The 20,795-nt window shown below is 43.1% G+C and overlaps 1 protein-coding gene across 3 annotated transcripts; it reads right to left on the bottom strand.

Moving 5' to 3' along the window:
* Nucleotides 1–1,377: 1,377 nt before the first annotated feature.
* LOC137266435 (heat shock 70 kDa protein 12A-like) lies at nt 1,378–16,206 on the bottom strand. 3 transcript variants are annotated; one of them, XM_067801932.1, is made up of 10 exons: nt 14,475–16,206; nt 10,550–12,315; nt 6,555–6,776; nt 5,841–6,036; nt 5,497–5,556; nt 4,171–4,293; nt 3,727–3,929; nt 3,140–3,308; nt 2,869–2,997; nt 1,378–2,640 (listed from the first exon to the last, which is right to left on the bottom strand). In XM_067801932.1, the coding sequence occupies exons 1-10, from the start codon at nt 15,865–15,867 to the stop codon at nt 2,162–2,164; spliced, it is 4,740 nt and encodes a 1,579-aa protein (XP_067658033.1). In that variant the 5' UTR covers nt 15,868–16,206; the 3' UTR covers nt 1,378–2,161. The 3 variants fall into 3 exon arrangements, with proteins under 3 accessions (XP_067658033.1, XP_067658034.1, XP_067658035.1); XM_067801933.1 differs by having other exon boundaries at nt 15,180–16,200; XM_067801934.1 differs by lacking the exon at nt 14,475–16,206 and adding an exon at nt 12,618–12,647.
* Between the last annotated feature and the right edge of the window lie 4,589 nt (nt 16,207–20,795).

Genomic DNA, 20,795 nt, shown 5'->3' with positions numbered 1-20,795 from the left:
CTAAATGTCAGTTTGAGATTGATCATGTTGATATGCAATAGATGCTTTACTTCCAGATAACCCACAGAGTCTAACAATGAATAAACTGGCTGTGCAACTGTATATAGACATCTGTAGCTGTAAACCATGCCTGAAGAATGTTGCCATGGCAACTCCAATCATCATGGGTGGAATCAGTGGTCAAGGATCTGGTATACTTGTAGCAGAGCAGTCCAAGTATCTGGGATGACTCTTCAACATTCCACTGGCCAAGGACATTTACACGTACTCATGACTGATATCAATGTAGACAAATATTTATGCTCATTTCCACATAAAATGATTTAAATCAGTTGCTTAATGATACTATGCCTTGGAACAATTTGTCATTCCTGTGATAAAATATTCTTCTTATTAGGTAACTAAAGCAGGACTGTGCTTCAGAATAATGAGGTGGCACCATATGCATTTGCTTTCTTTACATGGAAATCAATACACTTTCAAAAGCTGCAGTGGTTTCTGTGACACTGTTTTTCTGTAAACCATGGCAACACAGGAATTTTGATAACCATGAGCAGTTTCACGTCATCTAGTCAAACCAACAAATCCAGTTGGTCATGTGTTTCTAGATTTAATTTAGTTATCCAGTAATGCTTACTTTGGCATAACTGATTTATATTACATGCTAGGGGTTATGGTGTCTCAGTTTATATTTATGATACTTTCAGTACCGAATGCCACCTGCTTCTGTTTGTCTGTGCGTTTCCCTCTTTCAGTTGTATATATTTCTATGGAATCATTAGCACACAGCCTGATCAATTTATTGCCACACCCTCCAGGAAATGAAGATTGTAGATATACACACAAATATATTAGGTTGTAATGTCCATCATTTATGTACATGGGAAATAAATGGTTCAATTCCAAACTTCAGCATTTGTCTCTTTATTTACTTAATACTCACGGCAACAACATTTTAAAGACTCAAAATGTATTCTATCAATCTCCCTATACGAGACTGAACTAGATTACAATGACAGGATGAGTCTTGAAATGAACTGAGTCCTGTGAGCCCAAATGTACGAACTTGAGGAATGAAAGGCTCAATACACTAACATGATTCGGGTAACTTGAGCACTTTTCGTTTTGCCAGTGTCATGTTTGAAACTTCTTGGAGAAAGGATTGCTGGAAGCGCTTCTGTAATGTAACACTGACCCTTGAAGCATTTGGTATAAGCTATATCCCTTCCTTAGCCTGAGGTCCAGTGTGTTGTTGTGACTGTTGGTATGTTCGACTCAAACATAATTAGAACACCCGCACCTTTGCACACACCCTATCCTGTGTCGACTATACACATATTTGGTGTATCAAGACGGAAATATTCAAACGAAATGTTCTATGAAATAATAGTTTATTGTCATACGAGAATATATGATACAAGCAAGTGGCGAAACGTTGGTATATTAGGTAGGTTGCCATATTTGCCAACAAGGACCAACTTAAACGGTCATAATAACAGATTTACGCCACAATAGTCATCACCGCGTGGTTATAAGTACATCTGGGTGTATCCTTACACTACCGTCAAGCTAATGTCTCACCCACGTATAGAAGTACAAGGATGGTATGTTCATGCAATGTTTGTTTAACTTCAGATATACATTGGTAAAATAATGTAACCACTTTCAAAAGCGATAGTGGATGATGGGAAGATATTTTACATCAAGGCCCCTGACACATACAGCCCCGTCCATGTGACCAGTTCAACTCTATTACCGTCAAAATTCCAGTATCGAATGTTGGGGTTAAACATTCTTGACTTTGTAGTCCAATGAAATAATCAACTGTATAGGGTTTCTGGCATCGGAACCCACTGAAGGCGTGTGAAACTTATGCAGGAAGTCTGTGATAATACAAGGGCGTACTCTGACCGCTTTCCTATCAAACTGCTGACACTAGGTCTGGTGCCACCATTAGTCCGACAACAGAATATTTGTCTGGGGTCACATATATACCAGTTACAGTCAGTGGCACCAAACAGCCGTGTTGGGTTGTGATAACCTGGACTCCTCACCTCCACACAATAAAGTCAAGACACTATTACACGGACCATTACTTCTAACTACACTCCTTTAATAGCTAACAACGCGGTACAGCAAGGTAAGTTAGGTGTTAAGTAGATCACTTATTGAGGAAGTCTATGCTAGCTCGGACACATTTCCCTGTAGCAATATCCATAGCGCTCACTTTGATCTCCGTATCCCCGAACATCATCCTTGCCTGGATTTCACGTCTGCTCGGCAGGTGGTCAGCATCCTCATCTGTCAAGTCCAGACATAAAGTGCCGCACTTCCTCACACCAGGGTCTGTGATGAAGGCGGAATCTTTACTGTCACTCGAGTAGATATGTATGACACTAACCATCTGATTGGCCTTTGCAGGCGTGTAACTACGAATAACTGTGTCGCCTAATGTGATTGGTTGATCCTCATAAACAAACACGTCAAACACATCAGTGCACCAATCAACGCCTTCTCTGTGGACCAGCTTGCTGGTTGGATGACGGGACGGGTTAAATCGGTTAAGAACGCCAACTCCATACGTTAACCTTGACCTTCTGACGTTTACAACTGTTGGGTCAAGACCAAACAGCACTGCGCCTGTAATTAATATGTGCATGAAAAAAGTGATTAATGAAACTATTCAAAACCTATCAATATCATGTACAACAGTGTCATTGCAACATTACAGTACATGTATTGCAATATTTGTACATGTATAAACGTTTCTCTTTCCACAACTTCGGCTAAAGAGGTTCAAATGTTTTTAAAAATAATTTTCTTTCAAGTGTCCTTTTAGATTCCTATGAGGGCTAGGTGTTGAAATACCTTTGAGTATGGCCAGGCTGACGCCAGTGGGAATGAGAACTTTAAGGATTGGAGAGAATTCCTTGCGGACTTCATGCTGCAAGATGGCAGACTCGGCGAATCCTCCCACCAGAAACAGGAATTTCAGATCTGTAACACAATAGTGCATGTAATTTGAATTACACATAAAATACGCACGGTCCCGACCACACTTTAGGTCGGTATCTTGTATGAAAGAATGTCATCTAAACACGAACAGATTATGGACGTTCCACACATGAACGCGACTTACGTCTAGCGTCCGGATTATTGAGGACGTCTCCGATGGCGTGTTTTATTTTTTCCATGACAGGGACGAAGAGACACCTCATGGCGTGTGGGCTGAGTCGCAGCATACCCTCGGACGACCAGCAGATCTCCTTGTTGCCGTACCGCTTAACAACACTGTCGATGTGGCCCCCCTGTAGCATAACGGTCATGTCGTCACTGAATGTACATGTATGTTACCCCTCATCACCCTGAAGGAAGATATCAAGATGTATGTTGTTAACCCACCCGACACCCCACCCTCCTCTTGCAAGGCGTGTCATTGAATGTTCGTACATGTTAACCCTCATCGATATCAGGGTGATTGTTAACCCCTTCCTCTCGCAGGACGTGCCACTGACTGTATGTTAATCCCTCCTCACAGCATTGAAGTAGATGTCTCAGTGTGTATCTACGATTCATGACACCACTTTATGGGATAATAATATCATATACCATGTATGATTATGTGATATGAATGACCAGTGATTGACGGATGGATGTTTTTTTCAAAGCCCCTTAAGTTGTAGGGCCCCACGTGCTGCTCATGTAAAGGCTGATGTGTGCATGTACCTTCTGCTTTTTGAAGTAGTCAATGAATGTGAACGGCAGGGACACGTTGAGGGAGTTATTCTTGTAGGGACTGGCTGAACGTTTCCGGGACTCGAAGTTGATCATGAGATTGACCCATCCGACTGGGTACTTGGTCCGGTAGTGGGCTATGAAGTCATGTCCGAAAATATCACACAGCAGGTTCACAAACTCATCGTCCACAGCTGCAAGAGTTTATAAAGGTTTAATACTATTTACTGTTCTCACATGTATCTTGGCTAATCTAATCGCTATATAATGTGCGACAAGATCGAAACAACATAGTGAGTTACCTGGAAAAATATACATGTATTCATGTTCATGTCAAATACTGTGATTCTGTCAATACATCCATTGTCTCATGAACCCATTTGTACTACTTTATACTTTGTACCAGTGTCATGTCAACCCTGTAGGGCACCACACCTGTTGCACCATAAGGTCCTCCTGTAGCCTTGTAGAGTTCGGTCAGTTTGTTGTCGTTCCCTAGTTCATGCACTGTGATATCTACAGTTCCGCCTCCACAGTCCACAACCATGTACCGGGTTCCTGCAGGGACAATACAACAGTGGATCTCTTCTCTGTTGTAATGCATGTAGTAGGATAATTGTTCTTTGGCAGTAAAGAGAAAACAAAGAGGTAAAGAGTAGGTAAAGAAAATCTGACAATAATTGGATCACTGATATTCATTATTATTGATATAGTAAGTTAGGTAGGAAACAAAACTGAATTACGATAGTGGATTCAAACAGCGTTGTAAGAAGTAACTGAAAAAAACACATCAATAACCAGTTTATTTGTGAAAAGCGACTTTTAAGATAAAATATCAATGATTAAATATCATGCATGAAAGAGGACAATTTGGATCGATGATTACACGTGAGTCTACACAGTGGTCCTATCCTCTGTTGATGCTGACATAAGATCGAGACTCGAGTGAGTGAGTGTTAGGTTCCAACTTAATTTTATCAGAACATCTCCCCCTTAAGCAACAACTTCACCCACTCACCTCTGTGTTTCATCTACTCTCACTGACCCTTGAGTTTCACCTTGTGTCCCATCAAACAAATCATTCCTCTCTCTAAATATCATGCGGTAAACAATCTTGCAATGCCTACCGTGCCCCTAACTCCATCTGACCACGGTTCACACATGAACAAGAAGGTGAGACTGTTGCAAGTGGAAAGTGAGGTGATATCATGTAACGGTTGTAGATGACCAGTTAGTTGCAGGTATGTTGCATGGTAGATGTATGGTAGACTAATGGCATGTACAGTGGTAGATGGTGAGACTGTTGCAAGTGGATAGTGAGGTGATATCATGTAACGGTTGTAGATGACCAGTTAGTTGCAGGTATGTTGCATGGTAGATGTATGGTAGACTAATGGCATGTGCAGTGGTAGGTGGTGAGAACACATGTTAAAATAGTAGGAGGCTGATGGTGAGTTCCTGCATGTTTAAAGTCAGTTACATTGTTACACGGCAGTAAAAGCCATGGAAAAAGATTTTACAAGATGTTAGTGGGGTAAAATCTGCAGTGACGTCAGCGAAATCTATAACATGACAGGCTTCTTGTTCGATGTGTTTGCCGAAAGGGAAGGTTCTCGGAGACTCGTTGTACAAAAGACGATTGGTTGTAGTAGTGAAAGTGAGGTATTTCAGTGACAAAGTGACAAAGAGCCCGGATCTACAGTGATAACGCGTGCTTGACGGAGTGAGAGTGGGCCTGTACTAGGACAGGTGCAAGTGTACCTTTAATCTTACTCTCCAGGGGATGGTCAGGGGGCAGATCAAATGGGGGACGGGCAACATCTGCAAGGAGCACGGCGTGTTTCATATTGAATTATGAGTAGTTGAATAAATAAATATTGACGAATGTAATATATGAAATTATGAAGAAATGTGTTGAAGCTAGATGGTATAAACGCCTTTATTAGTTGTAAGAATGGAGGACATGATTAATGCTGGTATATCAGCTGTTATCATTTAGCAGTACTTAATATACAAGTACGTTCTCTACTATGTGCATTATATTAACTACTTTCTCTGTTTATTATGCTTATTGTGTAAGTACACCATGGTGTAACTGCCCATACCTTCCCTGACATCTGTACAGGCAAGCCCATCATTCAGAGGTTCCGGTAGAGAGTATCTTGGCGGCTGTAAGGGGCGCCTCTCTGGGAACTCAGGGATCAGTTGGTACATGCGCAGTTTGCGACAGTAAATCGAGGCAGCTTCCGGTTCGAGAGCAATGAGAAGCTGGTCAGGGCAGTCGGGGGAGACGAGATCAGCCTGGAATACGTGGGGACGCAACATATTCACATTCTGACACACGAGCTAACATCTGTTCCAACAATATTTCAGACACATATTACCGTGTCAACCTCCCGTGGACGACCGCCCAAATTAAGTGGTGCATGTAGTTAACTACTTCAATGTCACCTGTATTCCAGGGAGGTGATGGTACCTACGCTCCCTGCAAAATATGTTATTACTTGCTGCTGTCATCAATGTCCCAAAGATCTGCAAATAATCGAGCCATACAATCAAGTGATCAACAACATGAGCATCGATGTACGCAATTGATATACGATGACGTGCCAACCAAGTCAACCACCCGATCCCGTTAGTCGTCTCTAAGGACAAGCATTTGTTTCTGGATACCCATACTAACCCGAATGTTCAGAGGTCACGTGATATTAGTAGTTCAGAAAGATATATTCAAACACACTAATGCTGCTGTATATGTATGTAGTGCAGCCGCTGTGTTGGTTCAGGGGCCAGGCACTGAAACAGCTGACATGTCTAACCTCATATGCTGCCTGTCTCATGAACTGCTTGGCTGGAGCCTTCCAGATGGCCGGAACGGTGATGACCCATCTGACGTCATCGTTGATGACGGTTATCCCCGACTGGTCAGAAAGCTGCTGAAGAGCGTGTTCCTTGAAAAAGCGGAGGGCCAGGGCGAAGACCTTCAGGGCGGGGAACAACTCACCATTGCTAGCTTTCAGCATCGTCTCCTTGGTCAGGTCCTGCACACAATAAAGTGGGGCATCAGCAATACCCATATGCATGTATACTGTTCCATTGTGTAGACATGGTCCAAACATTAAGTCATTTCCTACAGACGATGAATTGGAGCCAGATACTGCTCAGCTATATAGTTCTATCACAACATGTATCAACTAATGTCATATTTGCACACTTATTCAGCAGCTTAAGTGTGTTTGTATCTGACACACTTATATCTAATATCTAGGACATAAATGTACAGTGTTTGAAACTTAAATTACTGAAAAACCGAACCGATTTAAAATCTTTCATGCTGTGGAAAACATTCCGGCCTGGTGCGATTGTCGATTTGATCAAGTCTGTAAAAATTTAGGTTTCCTTAATACGTTTGTCGAAAACAGCATCAAGAAAGTGAATAAAACTGATAACTCACAACACACGCGCGCGTCCCTGTATACGTAGAATAGAATGACAATGGTGTCCCAGTGTATTATGATAATTTCAGATTGTGTATATCGGGACAATACGCGGTTTCAAGTAGTCAATCGTGTGTTGTTGATATCACCTGTGTTGGTTGTCAAACTGGGGCCTTGAAAATGTGAAATATATATATAGTGAAAATATATAGTGAAGCGGTCATAAAATCAGTCGCATTTCTTCTGTCCTAATTTTGCAATGGAGCTAGCTACTGCTTGTCCAGTCGTTTTCTGTTCTTACACGGTGTGGCAGTGTGACATTTGAATTGCTATTGTTCACTATCTGGAAGTATTCATATGGAGCCCAAGAACGCTCGTGCTTTGGCAGTGCTATCTACTCAAGTTGGCAGAATGAAGCAATGAGACTTCACTAAAACTCACTCTACATGCGTAAATGTTATTTTGCTATCGACGTGAAAGATTTTTTTACATACAATCAGTTTCGGTGTAACATGTCATATTTGGGACTACAATGTCCTAGTAAAGTATAGATTCTAATACTTCTGTTGAGTTGAGTCCTACCGGGATTCGAACCCACACCCTCAGAGTCAGGTACCCAATCTCCACAAACTCAGCCGCCTAACCCGCTTCCACTATTCAATGTCACTGCAGTAAATTCTCAGGCATGAACAATTTTATGTGACACATATAGATGACACGTACAATTGTTTCTATAAGAATGTGTACACGCGATGCGAGCCTTAAATTAAACCAAAAGAATAAGGATGTGTTAGTACTCTTGATTAAGCTGAGATACAGGACAATGATTGTAAGAGAAGTGACGAGATCACCTCCCTGCCTTCCGAACCGGCTCGTGTGGAATGCCAGTTCACATACCACGTCGGACATGTACCTTGTCTGGTGACCTCCTGTAGTCACACACAGGTCACGCCCATGTCCCAGACAGCTGAAGTCTAGATTGTCTTGACAACGGCTTGTGTATGTGCTTACCAGGAGCCATAAATAAGAATATCACAGAAAGACGTAAAATCATCACATTGTTACATGACTTTCTGATATGACAGACGTTGCATACATGCATAAAGTAAACATCAGAAGACGCTACCAGTACCGTATTCTTGTCTTGAATCCTGAGGGGATATTGAACAAAACAGGATACCAGTACTATATGCTTGCCTTCCTGAGAGCATTCTGAACAGAACAGGACACCAGTACTATATGCTTGCCTTCCTGAGGGCATTCTGAACAGAACAGGACACCAGTACTATATGCTTGCCTTCCTGAGAGCATTCTGAACAGAACAGGACACCAGTACCATATGCTTGCTTTCCTGGGGGCATTCTGAACAGAACAGGATAGCAGTACTATATGCTTGCCTTCCTGAGGGCTTTCTGAACAGAACATGATACCAGTACTATATGCTTGCCTTCCTGAGAGCATTCTGAACAGAACAGGGTACCAGTACTATAGGCTTGCCTTCCTGAGGGCATTCTGAACAGAACAGGACACCAGTACTATATGCTTGCCTTCCTGAGGGCATTCTGAACAGAACAGGATAGCAGTACTATATGCTTGCCTTCCTGAGGGCTTTCTGAACAGAACATGATACCAGTGCTATGACTGTCTTCCTGAAGGGAATCTGAACAGAGCGGGATACCACTTCTACACGCTTGTCTTCTTCACGAATGCTGAGTAACAAATAAGCCTATTTAAATGGAAGAAAGACCCAGTGAGTTGGGAGATTAGATTGCAGGGATATCTGTATGAAAGTTTCCATGTTGTTGTTTTTTACGGTACTGACAGAATGTCGATTAAGACTGACTCCTGGAACAATCCGTCTGTACAGCCAGCCCAGAAATTTTTAGGTCGACAAGGGATAAAGTTGTACTTTAATTGTCAACTAACTTTCTTGCACATAATGTTTATTCTTACTTCATTTCAGGACCACAACTATGTCCCCTGACAAACAATCACCATATCATGCAACTGGTTCACGTATGTATGTTGCAAACGCCGAACTTTGCCCTCACCCTGTCCCACATCCTGTAGAGTCACGTGACTATCCTTGGACATGCATGGAAGTACGTTCTTCAGGAAATCGGACCAATCGCGACATAAACAAAATGTCTTTAGTCAAAAGAAATATCTTCAAAAGTAATTGATATTTTACAAACACGTGGAAAGGCAACTTAAGGTGCTCCCCTGAAAAATGTGAATACATATTACCCATCAAAAGCTTAGACTCGCTTGTGTACCACTAGATTTTGCAAAATAGTCCGTACTGTTTAAAGAACTGTTTACAAATGAGCAAATGTCACGTGAAAAGATCCGTAACGCTGAAAAGATTATTCAAGAGTTCAATATACTCAGTCAAACTTGGCAAATGTTTAACACAACAGCAAAATACAGCTGTTAACATGCACCGCGTTTACATGCTGTTCAGCAATTTGATGCATGATCCTCGTGCAATTCATGTGTGTAGTGTTTGCAGCTGGTTTAACAATAGACAATAAACCTTCACATTTACACTTTCCTCGATCACATTACCATAAGTACCACGAGTTAATCATTATCGTAATTGTTGAATGAATGAAGTATCGCTTATCAAAATCTAGCTTATTTGGAACACATTCGATGTGTGCCGCTAGTCATTATGTATTCAGTACGTACAGTGTGATAATTGCAGTAAAACGAAAATATGTTTGATCCTCGATTTTCTGATCCTCCTACTGTACTGAAAATTCAACGTGTGCTATCTCCACGAGATACGAGAATTTCATTTCGTGAAAATTATTTTGCCTTTGTATTAAATATCTTGGTTATGACTGGTGACTGTAAAAAAAGAACAACTTCTACTGTAAGATGGATATGGGAGTTTTTAAAACCAATCAAACTGTTTGGATTCGCATAAACCTGATTCCACTTAGATAGGTACATTATTAAGGTAATAACATTCAGCGAAGTGACAGCCAGACCGTCCCTTGTTTGCCTTCATGAATGTAACACTAACAATGTGCCGGTGCTCTCTTATCTGGCGTGACACCACACATGACATGCCTAATCAGTTGAAATCCCCCTTGACATCCACATTCCCCTGCACGTCCTGTACTCCGTAACATGAATGTGTATAGGCGAGGGCCACACTTACCATGTTAGCTGCGCCATCGATAATTCAAACTTTAACATAATGGCTTTTGGTCTGACAGGTAGTTTAACATGAAAATAACAGCATACTCTAGTTCTCCATCATATGGCCGCGTTTTGAGACGTGCCAGACTGTCAAAGTACACAGTGTGACTGTACGGGGATTTTGTACCTGTGTTGTAGATAACCGTTAGTACATATAGCATACTTACCGCATTATGGTGGAGCACCATCTTGAACCTCTCGAAGTACATCCACTTCCTGGCCTCATCCGGGGTCAGGTTGTGGTATCGATCTCGGGCTGTAAATCCGAAAGAGTCGAGATGTCCCTCGGGGGTGAGGAGGATCGTGGTGGGGGTCTTCTGGTTGATGACCCCGGGGTCACCCCCCTCCCAGTTCCGCATCATATGCACACTCTCAGGATCACGGACAAAACTCAGTGCATAGCCACTAAAGGTGGTTCCGAAATCTATGGCAACAACAACAAAATGACCGCGATGACGAACAATCGCTGGTACGTCGGCCTCCATGGCACAAGATGGCGTGGAGTGGGTGAACGAGACATCGAGCTTATCGAATCCATTCAAATTGGAGTTGGATGTGGCTGCTAGTGTCTGTGACACGTTTAGTGGGGAGTGTGAGGCCAGCGGGATGAAGGGTGACAGAGACCTGTCTCGAGTCCCTTCACGGGTACCTTCACGGCTATAGTCACCGAACCTGTGCTTCTTCCCCGTCTTCTTCCTGATGTCATCCGTGGAGGAGAAGCTGCTTTCGCTGTCAGAACTCATGCCTCTGTCTTTCAATGACGGTTGGGGCCGAGGTGCATCCCCCGGGCTGCCAGTTGAGAGGTCAGGGACGTGTATTGGTACGTGTACCGATTGTTGAGGGACGCTGGCATTTCCCTCAACACGAGAGTTGCCCTCACCTTGAATACTTATAGTTGGAAGACCGACATCTGGAGCATTGACCGTCACCTCAGACCCAGCCTTAAACTCTGGAGCCATTATACCAATTTCAGAAACTTTAGCTCCGTCTTTACTTGTCACATAACGTGTTACCTCGGATGGTATACTACCAGGATCCAGACAGGTACCTGCATTGAGATGTTCGGGCCGTCGATCATCAACACTTTTTGAAACATTCTCCACCTTTTCAACTCGTCGAATGCCCATAGGGGGTTCGGAATCCTTCACAGTCGGCAGATTTGGAGAAAGCTTCGAGTTTGATGCTTGATTGGACTCCACAACTGTGTCTTTTTTCATATCCTTGCTTGACTTCTCTTTCCCTTTTCTTTTAGGTTTCTCTATCTTCAGTTTAGGTTTATGCTTCCTGAATCCACTGCCGCTGGAGGAACTTGTCTCAGACTCGGATGTTGACGACAACACTTCGCCTCCAGATGGAGCATTCTTTACACGATCGAAGGTCGGCTTTACAATTCCTGAACTATCGCTTATCTGTGATGCGACATCAGTAACAGTATCCGGAGCTCCAGGGAGATAAATGTTATTATTTTCCGTCGTATCCCCTTCGTCGCTGGCGCCGTCAGTCGAGGGTAGCGGCAGTTGTAGGACCGGGGCACTTGGAGACGTAATAGTCCCTTTGCCACCGGTTGAATCCAGACGTGTAGCATCTGATCCAGCATTGTGTGTTATGTTCCCTCTCACATCGATAGCAGCGCCACCATCACGTGTCACAACGTTGTCGACGTTGGACTGCCTACCTGCCTCCATCACGACACCAACATCGTCATCAGGGATATCGCGTTCTTTGAACCCTACAGGGGGGCGCAGTTCCAGCTGGCATGCCATAGCCCTTTCCAAAGGAACAGTTCTGAGAGGAGGACCACCCTCTCGTACGTTCACCCCCACCCTACGGGCGCTGTCTGAAGTACTGGACATGTGTGGCCGATGTTGACTTGCGACTGTGGCGGTCGATGTAGGCTGGGGGTCTGCTGCCAGCTGGGTGGCGGGTCCACAATCTGGGGAAACAATGGACACGTTTAGATAACAAGGATGGTTTGATCTATTACTGTGTCTTATGGCAGAGGTGATACTGAACAATGTCAGTTACCATCGCCTTTTGCTATTTGTTCCGTGATAGCACATACCAGTATTACAAAATGTATTCAACTATTTTACAGAATACATAAGTCAGTCATCACTGGAGGTATGACCATTTATGTTATGGTAATACCCTACCGCCTAATAACGAGATGAGCGTTAAAAATATAGACTTTCATTATCATTATCATGCATGCTTTCTGTGGTGCCAGACACTTACCTAGGCCGGAACTTAAATCACTGCATTTGGCAGTGTTTGGAGTTTTACAACCAGCCACGTGTATGCTTAGGCACCAGTGTTCATTACAGTCGTACAGGTGGGGTCGCTGCAGGGTCAGGTGAGCATGGAGGCCAGAGGGGAGGGATCGCTATTGTCCCACAATAATGTTTAGATAGTCAACTACGCTCATCAACAGGCGCCAGAGCTGAGGTCGCGACACCTGACACAAACTGACTACATCACGGTGCTGTACCGCGTTATCTGCACACGAAGGACCATCTAAGGCAAACTGTATCAAGCATTAAACTTCATTATTTGCCCGTGTCGATAACTAAACTAAAGACGTTTAACATCAATTAAGTGAACCAGAAAATCTGCCCTTGCCTGCAGTAGGGAGGCATTCTATATTGTAGTCTCTCTTCTACGTATATATAGACATTCGCAAAATAATTAAATGACGAAGTAAATAATTTGTGGATTTCTCTATATATGAACTGCTGATGCAGTTGAACTTTACCTCTAAATATATGGTGTGTGAGAAGCTACGCGTGTTCCGTGTGTGTGTATGTCAGTGCGTATGTATGTGCGTGCGTGCGTGAGTGCGCGTGTGTGTGTGTGATAGTACTATTCTAAGGTACAAGTGACATGACGACGTTAACCTGATGTCCAATAACTTGCCGTTATGCGATGCTTGTATGTATCATGTCACAGTCACTATGAGTCACAGATTCTGGAGTTACGTGACGGCGGCGAATATGTTTACGTTTTGGCTGTCACAGCGACTTCGTGTGGTCCTGGGTAACACATAAGCAAGCGCGATTCTGTCGCACTTCAAATAATTGAGAACAACAGATTCGGTGTATTCATAGCATTGAGATTTAGATGGTACTAAATACCGGACTATGATAAGTTTGAAACCAGTGTGTCTACCAACAAAATACAATACGATTGATATTTTCTAATTAACGGGTTATGTTAGTTAACGTTGGTTAACAACAAAAACTCCTTAACAACAAGATATACAGTATATGTTCATGGACAGCATGTTAACCCTTTCGTTAGAAACCACTCATGTACAAGGAGAGTGTTATTTGCTAGGTTGTTATCCGTTCTTACTATGGGAGATTTATGCCATACTGTTATAATAAAGGCCGCTCAAGATTGCCCACAAACACAGCCAGATAATGTGAAGAGCTCTTGGAGGCCTGCTTGTGCGGTGCTTGTCTCCTTGAGGGGCAACAAGAGCCCATCTCCTCTTAACCTTTGTTGTCCTCCACACTTAGAGCCAATTACAAGCCTCGCTTTGACATTTGGCGTGCGTTTCACCGTTCACATTGAAGTCTGTTTTGCCATGTGATGCTTTTTGGAATGCCAGGGATGGTTTCATGTATATAAGTGTCGGTAGCGGTATCAGGTCTGATAATGTCTCATTGCACCAGTCGTGTTGTTCAAGCCCGTTTAGTTCCAACTATAATGCTTTAATCAAAGTCCACCAACCTACGTGTTTGTTTCAGTCTGAATGCCAACAAAAACTAAACATTAAAGAAGAGCTCTTGGAGGCCTGCTTGTGTGCTGCTAAAGAGAACTTATATGGAATAGCGTCAAATTAGGAAAATGGAAAGATTCAGTTTAGGAATTGAAAGTTGAAGCAGCAACATTACAATATTGATTCCGAGGTGTAGATAAATGTCTTGGTGTTGTTTGTGTAAATCATACGGTTGCTTTGTGTGCAACACCTACACTCGTATGTAATACCACAGGAACAGTAACCCAAACCTGGAAAAAATGTTTGACAAAAACTACAGTCATCTTCAGCATTCCTCGCAGAACTGCAACCTATCGTGTATTTGTCCTTACCTGCACTAACTGACATTCCAGGGATCCCATCTTTTCTTACTTCATCCAGACAAACATACGTCCCGGTGTCGACGTCCGACTCGCCGCGATGTCCGGCACTTCCGAGAATCTGTAACCTGGCCCCGTCTTGCAGCACTCCCGGGGAGTTTAAGGAAAGAGTTATCAGTCCGTGGGACCATCCCCCTGTCACCCCGTTTCCGTCTACCTGTGGGTACAGACGACGCAGCTCCTTCTTCTCTCTTATCTTGTCCCCAGACGGTGCTGACGCAACGTCATCTTGACGCACCTGCCCTAATGACGTATCCGGTTCTACTTCTGTAGGTTCTGGTGTTGATGGTGGAGTCTTCGGCAGTCTCCGTGGCTTCTCGGGTTTTGTGTTGACACCGCTGCATGACTTTGACAAATGTGAAGACAGTGACGATCTCTCTAATGGCGTGTTGTGTTTGTCCGTGAGGGCCCTGCTGGACGTGATGCTGGTCGACTCGGAACGATGAGAGGAGGACAGGCTAGTAGTCTCAGTTCTCTTGACAGAGAGGAAGCTGCTTTCAGATTGCGACGATGACACACTAGAGGTATCAGATGTGTCGTGGTGGACGTTGACGTGAGTGGCAGCGCCGTCGCATGTGCAACTCCGACAGTGGCGAGGGCTGCTCATTATGTCATCAGATTTCTTCTTACCAATGTCAAATATTTTCCTCAACTTACCTTCTTCACGGGGCTTCCCATTCTTGTGAACTTCACAAGTATTCTTCTTATGTCTTGGTTTCTTTTTATCTTTGTTTTTAATTTTCTTTTCCTTTTTTCGAGTTTCTGTTTTGCCTTTCACGCCCAGTTCAGTACTAGGCTTTCCTTTGGGCTGCCCGGGATCACACACACCGGTTACCTCTGTCTTACCTACATCTGATATGTGGGTATGTTCACCTCGGACGGCTACATCCAACTCCGCGCTGGTATCAGCAACAACGGCAACGTCAAGTGACGTTGTATGTTCGTCCTGTTTGGATGCTGTTTCTTGGTTTGCAGGCGAGATCCCTGATTCTACTCCCGCCCGGTCCAAAGATGGCACCCGCACCTGTATTTCCTCCTTGATGGACAAAGATGTAGGCTTCTTTGCTTTAGACAGTTTTCCTCTCTTGCTCTTTTTCACATCTCCATCGAGTGAGTGTACAGAACTAGGACTCCCCTCCCGTGTGTCTTGCACCTTGGGCGTAGCTAGATCTGTGCTGCTTCCATCACTAATGTGTGGTATCATGTTGCCATTGGCCTGTATACGTAACCAGTCCCTTTCCGAATCTATTTCATTGTCAGTTAGCTTTCTGTACTTCCCCGGTGTGTCTTCTCGCAGCAGTAACGACGTCTGCCGATTGACGTCATATTTCCTTCCCAGAGACATTATCCGACCTGTTTTTATCTCACAAACCAACTTTGAGAACCCTTTATCAGAATCGTGTCATATATTCAAAAACGCACTCCGATAGCCACTCTTGACTGCACAACATCTTTGTAACAATACTACTGGTATTGTATGGAAAAGGACGCTTTCTTGACACCTGTTCACTGAGACTGTGTGTCACATACTCCGGTGCGCATCAAAATTATTCACATCAGACCTTCTTCTACACGACTTATCTCCAAGATACGAATATATATTGAATATTCAGGTAACCTGCTTCCAAGCGTTGTGAGTAAGTCACCATGAGACTGTATACTTGGTGAGATCAGCTAATCATGTGACGGTGCAGCACGGCAGACATCCCGGCGGCCGCGCTTAGGGGCAGGAACTAGCGGCATAGGTCAGTACGGCGTAATGAGCTGTGTGTTTATTGGATGTTTATAAACCATTTAATTAAGCTCTGGCTTGCCCCCAATAAAATCATAAAGTTTCCCCTTCGAGATGAAGTAGGTGAGAGGCCACTATGATAGGATGACTCTATGTGTCTCGGTGTAAACACGACGTGACGCGGACACCCCACAGAGTCGGGGTAGCAAGGCAGGGGGGATCCGCGAGAGAGTGGGTAGTAGGGTTGGGCGGTTTGGCCAGACCACAGGCATATCTTGGATGTCGCCGCTGAGTGGACATGAGGGTCTTCACTAGTGTTTGTGGTGATAAATGTACAGTAAATCATCGTGGTCTTTAAACGAAGAATCCAGTCATATAATTCTTAACATTAGCTGCATTCCAGTGGTCAGTGTTACCATGGTTGAAAGTCCTTAAAACAGCAGTTGTATTTATTTTAGACACATGTTGGTCAGTTGGTCAAGGGAGAGGTGAGTTGACTGCGGTAATAGATCGAAATCGTACGATTCTGATTAGCTCCCAGGACGAAAACATTGACTTCAAAATACACAGTGGGCGTAATGTGTGCGTAAATTGAGATGAAGTGAAATTGATTTCTACGATCAGTAATGGCAGTGGTCTCACTTTAGATACGAGGTATGTGTTGTTGGAGGAATGCATAGACAACGTCATTTTCCTTGCTTAAATATCAAATTTATGACTATGTTATTAACACATATAATAACTAGTGCCCTGTTGCTGAACACGATCAAGCCTGTCCTCACTAGCACCGAGGGAGGAAACTGTTGGTGGTTGACGGAAATGTGAAACACCGTTGTTCCCATATCATGCAAGCAGTAAGTGTATATTAAAAAGGACTGTCATGTGATACCTTCCTAATTACAAGCGGTCCAAGGTCAAATGTCCCGCTAATTAGCCTCAAGTAAGGAGCGGCACGTCTGTGTGTTCTATGAGAATATGGACGTCGGGGAGGCCGGGGGAATGTAGGGGTGAGATAACCAAGGAGTGGCCGAGGGAGAGGAACACAACAAGTTGTAAATAAGTCGCCAAGTGATGAATAGAGAATGACTTACATCAAATGGTGGGTGGGGATAGGGGATGGATGAAAACAATGGGTGGGCAGTCAAGCAGACAGGCTGGAACAGGTGTGTATGTGACAAGGTGATGGGTAACGACAAACGTATAGGTTTATACAGTGGTGTATGTGACAAGGTGATGGGTAACGACAACCGTATAGGTTTATACAATGGTGTATGTGACAAGGTGATGGGTAACGACAACCGTATAGGTTTATACAATGGTGTATGTGACAAGGTGATGGGTAACGACAACCGTATAGGTTTATACAATGGTGTATGTGACAAGATGATGGGTAACGACAACCGTATAGGTTTATACAATGGTGTATGTGACAAGGTGATGGGTAACGACAACCGTATAGGTTTATACAATGGTGTATGTGACAAGGTGATGGGTAACGACAACCGTATAGGTTTATACAGTGGTGTATGTGACAAGATGATGGGTAACGACAACCGTATACGTTTATACAATGGTGTATGTGACAAGGTGATGGGTAACGACAACCGTATAGGTTTATACAGTGGTGTATGTGACAAGGTGATGGGTAACGACAACCGTATAGGTTTATACAATGGTGTATGTGACAAGGTGATGGGTAGCGACAAGTGTATAGGTTTATACAATGGTGTATGTGACAAGGTGATGGGTAACGACAAGTGTATAGGTTTATACAATGGTGTATGTGACAAGGTGATGGGTAACGACAACCGTATAGGTTTATACAGTGGTGTATGTGACAAGGTGATGGGTAACGACAAGTGTATAGGTTTATACAATGGTGTATGTGACAAGGTGATGGGTAACGACAACCGTATAGGTTTATACAGTGGTGTATGTGACAAGGTGATGGGTAACGACAACCGTATAGGTTTATACAATGGTGTATGTGACAAGGTGATGGGTAACGACAAGTGTATAGGTTTCTACAGTGGTGTATGTGACAAGGTGATGGGTAACGACAACCGTATAGGTTTATACAGTGGTGTATGTGACAAGGTGATGGGTAATGACAAGTGTATAGGTTTCTACAGTGGTGTATGTGACAAGGTGATGTGTAATGACAAGTGTATAGGTTTATACAGTGGTGTATGTGACAAGGTGATGGGTAACGACAAGTGTATAGGTTTATACAATGGTGTATGTGACAAGGTGATGGGTAACGACAACCGTATAGGTTTATACAGTGGTGTATGTGACAAGGTGATGTGTAATGACAAGTGTATAGGTTTATACAATGGTGTATGTGACAAGGTGATGGGTAACGACAACCGTATACGTTTATACAATGGTGTATGTGACAAGGTGATGGGTAACGACAACCGTATAGGTTTATACAATGGTGTATGTGACAAGGTGATGGGTAACGACAACCGTATACGTTTATACAATGGTGTATGTGACAAGGTGATGGGTAACGACAACCGTATAGGTTTATACAGTGGTGTATGTGACAAGGTGATGGGTAATGACAAGTGTATAGGTTTATACAATGGTGTATGTGACAATGTGGTGGGTAACGACAACCGTATAGGTTTATACAATGATGTACGCGACAAGGTGATGTGTAACGACAAGTGGATAGGTTTATGCAATGTTTTATATGACAATGTGATCGGTAACGACAAGCGTATAGGTTTAGACAATGGCTGTGTGTGACAAGGTGATGTGTAACGACAAGCGTATAGGTTTATACAGTGGTGTACGTGACATGGTGATGTGTAACGACAAGCGTAAAGGTTTATACAATGCTGTACGTGACAAGGTGATGTGTAACGAAAATGGAAAGGTGTATACAATGTTTTATGTGACAAGGCAATGTGTAACAAGCGTATAGGTTTAGACAGTGGTGATACAAGACACTATTATGGATGACAACTTCTTTAATTCTTTAACACGACGTTTCAAGGCTAATTCTTGCCCCTTCGTCAGGTGGATAATGAGCATAGGTAGCATTGCAGAATATATATAGGTATACATGAAGCCAGAGAGGTAAGATGTATATACAAGCGCATAAATGTAGTTAGGTATATACAATCACAGAGGAGAGATGAAAAGGAGGAATGTTTTAACAGTACATGGTTGTTTACACAGAAGATAGATTGAGAGTCTATGAGTCCTTGTTGACACACCAGGCAGAGGGTAGGTACACGCCTTGATCTCTATTGATCTGAGGTTCTAATCTTCTGATGTTGATTGCTTCCCAAAGCTTCCTTCTCCGCCAATCACTGATGTTGGAAGCCAGGATCTCGGTGTTTTTCCAGTTGATGGAGTGGTTTGGATAGTTGACGATGTGTTCAGAGAGGGCCGATTTCAGATCTAATTTTCTTACTGAAGTTTTGTGCTCTTTGAGTCTGATGTAGAATGGTCTGCAGGTTTCACCTATGTAGCTGCTGCCGCAATCACAGTTTATCTTGTAGATGCAGCCTCTGGGGTTGGGGTTAGTTTTATCACTGCCACCTCTTCCATTTGCTCTAAGGATGTTTTTCAATGTCTTATCAGAATAAAACGTCGTGTTAAAGAATTAAAGAAGTTGTCATCCATAATAGTGTCTTGTATTACCTCACCAACTTCTAAATGCCTTTGAAGAATTTCATTAGACAATGGTGTATGTGACAAGGTGACGTGTAACGACAAGCGTATAGGTTTAACACAATGGTGTATGTGACTAGGTGATGTGTAACGACAAGTGTATAGGTGTATATAATTTATAATGGAGAGTAGTAATCAAAATACTAAACCTGTTTCTGCGAAATACCATTGTTACTAAACTCGTGAAAGATTTAGAATCAAACACGTTTTCGCTCTTTTGATCCCAAATCATTAACTCGTTTAACAAAAATGGTATTACGCGGTCGTTTAGTATCTTCTATGTATGTGACAAGGTGATGTGAAACAAGTGTATAGGTTTATATAAGCATGTAACGTGACAAGGTGATGTGTAACGGCATAAATGACGAGGGGACGTTGATGACACTTAAGCATAATGGTTTGTGTGCCCTGACATCAGTCGGACTTAATCCTAATGGCTTATCTATCCTGACATATGTCTTACTCCAACCTAATGCTTCATCTACCCTGACATATGTCGGATTCCATCCTAATGGTTTATCTACCCCATCTGTCGGACTTCATCCTCATGGTTTATCTACCCTGACATCTGTGGGACTTCATCCTCATGGTTTATCTACGCTATCTGTCGGACTTCATCCTAATGGTTTATCTTACCCTATCTGTCGGCCTTCATCCTAATGGTTTATCTACCCTGTCTGTCGGACTTCATCCTAATGGCTTATCTACCCTGACATCTGTCGGACTTCATCCTAATGGTTTATCTACCCTGTCTGTTGGACTTCATCCTAAAGGCTTATCTACCCTGACATCTGTCGGACTCCATTCTAATGGTTTATCTAGCCCACCTGTCGGACGCCATCTTAATGGTT

The sequence above is a fragment of the Haliotis asinina genome, chromosome 15 (assembly GCF_037392515.1).
Source record: "Haliotis asinina isolate JCU_RB_2024 chromosome 15, JCU_Hal_asi_v2, whole genome shotgun sequence".
NCBI classification, from domain to species: domain Eukaryota; kingdom Metazoa; phylum Mollusca; class Gastropoda; order Lepetellida; family Haliotidae; genus Haliotis; species Haliotis asinina.
This window is presented reverse-complemented; position numbering and strand designations above follow the sequence as displayed.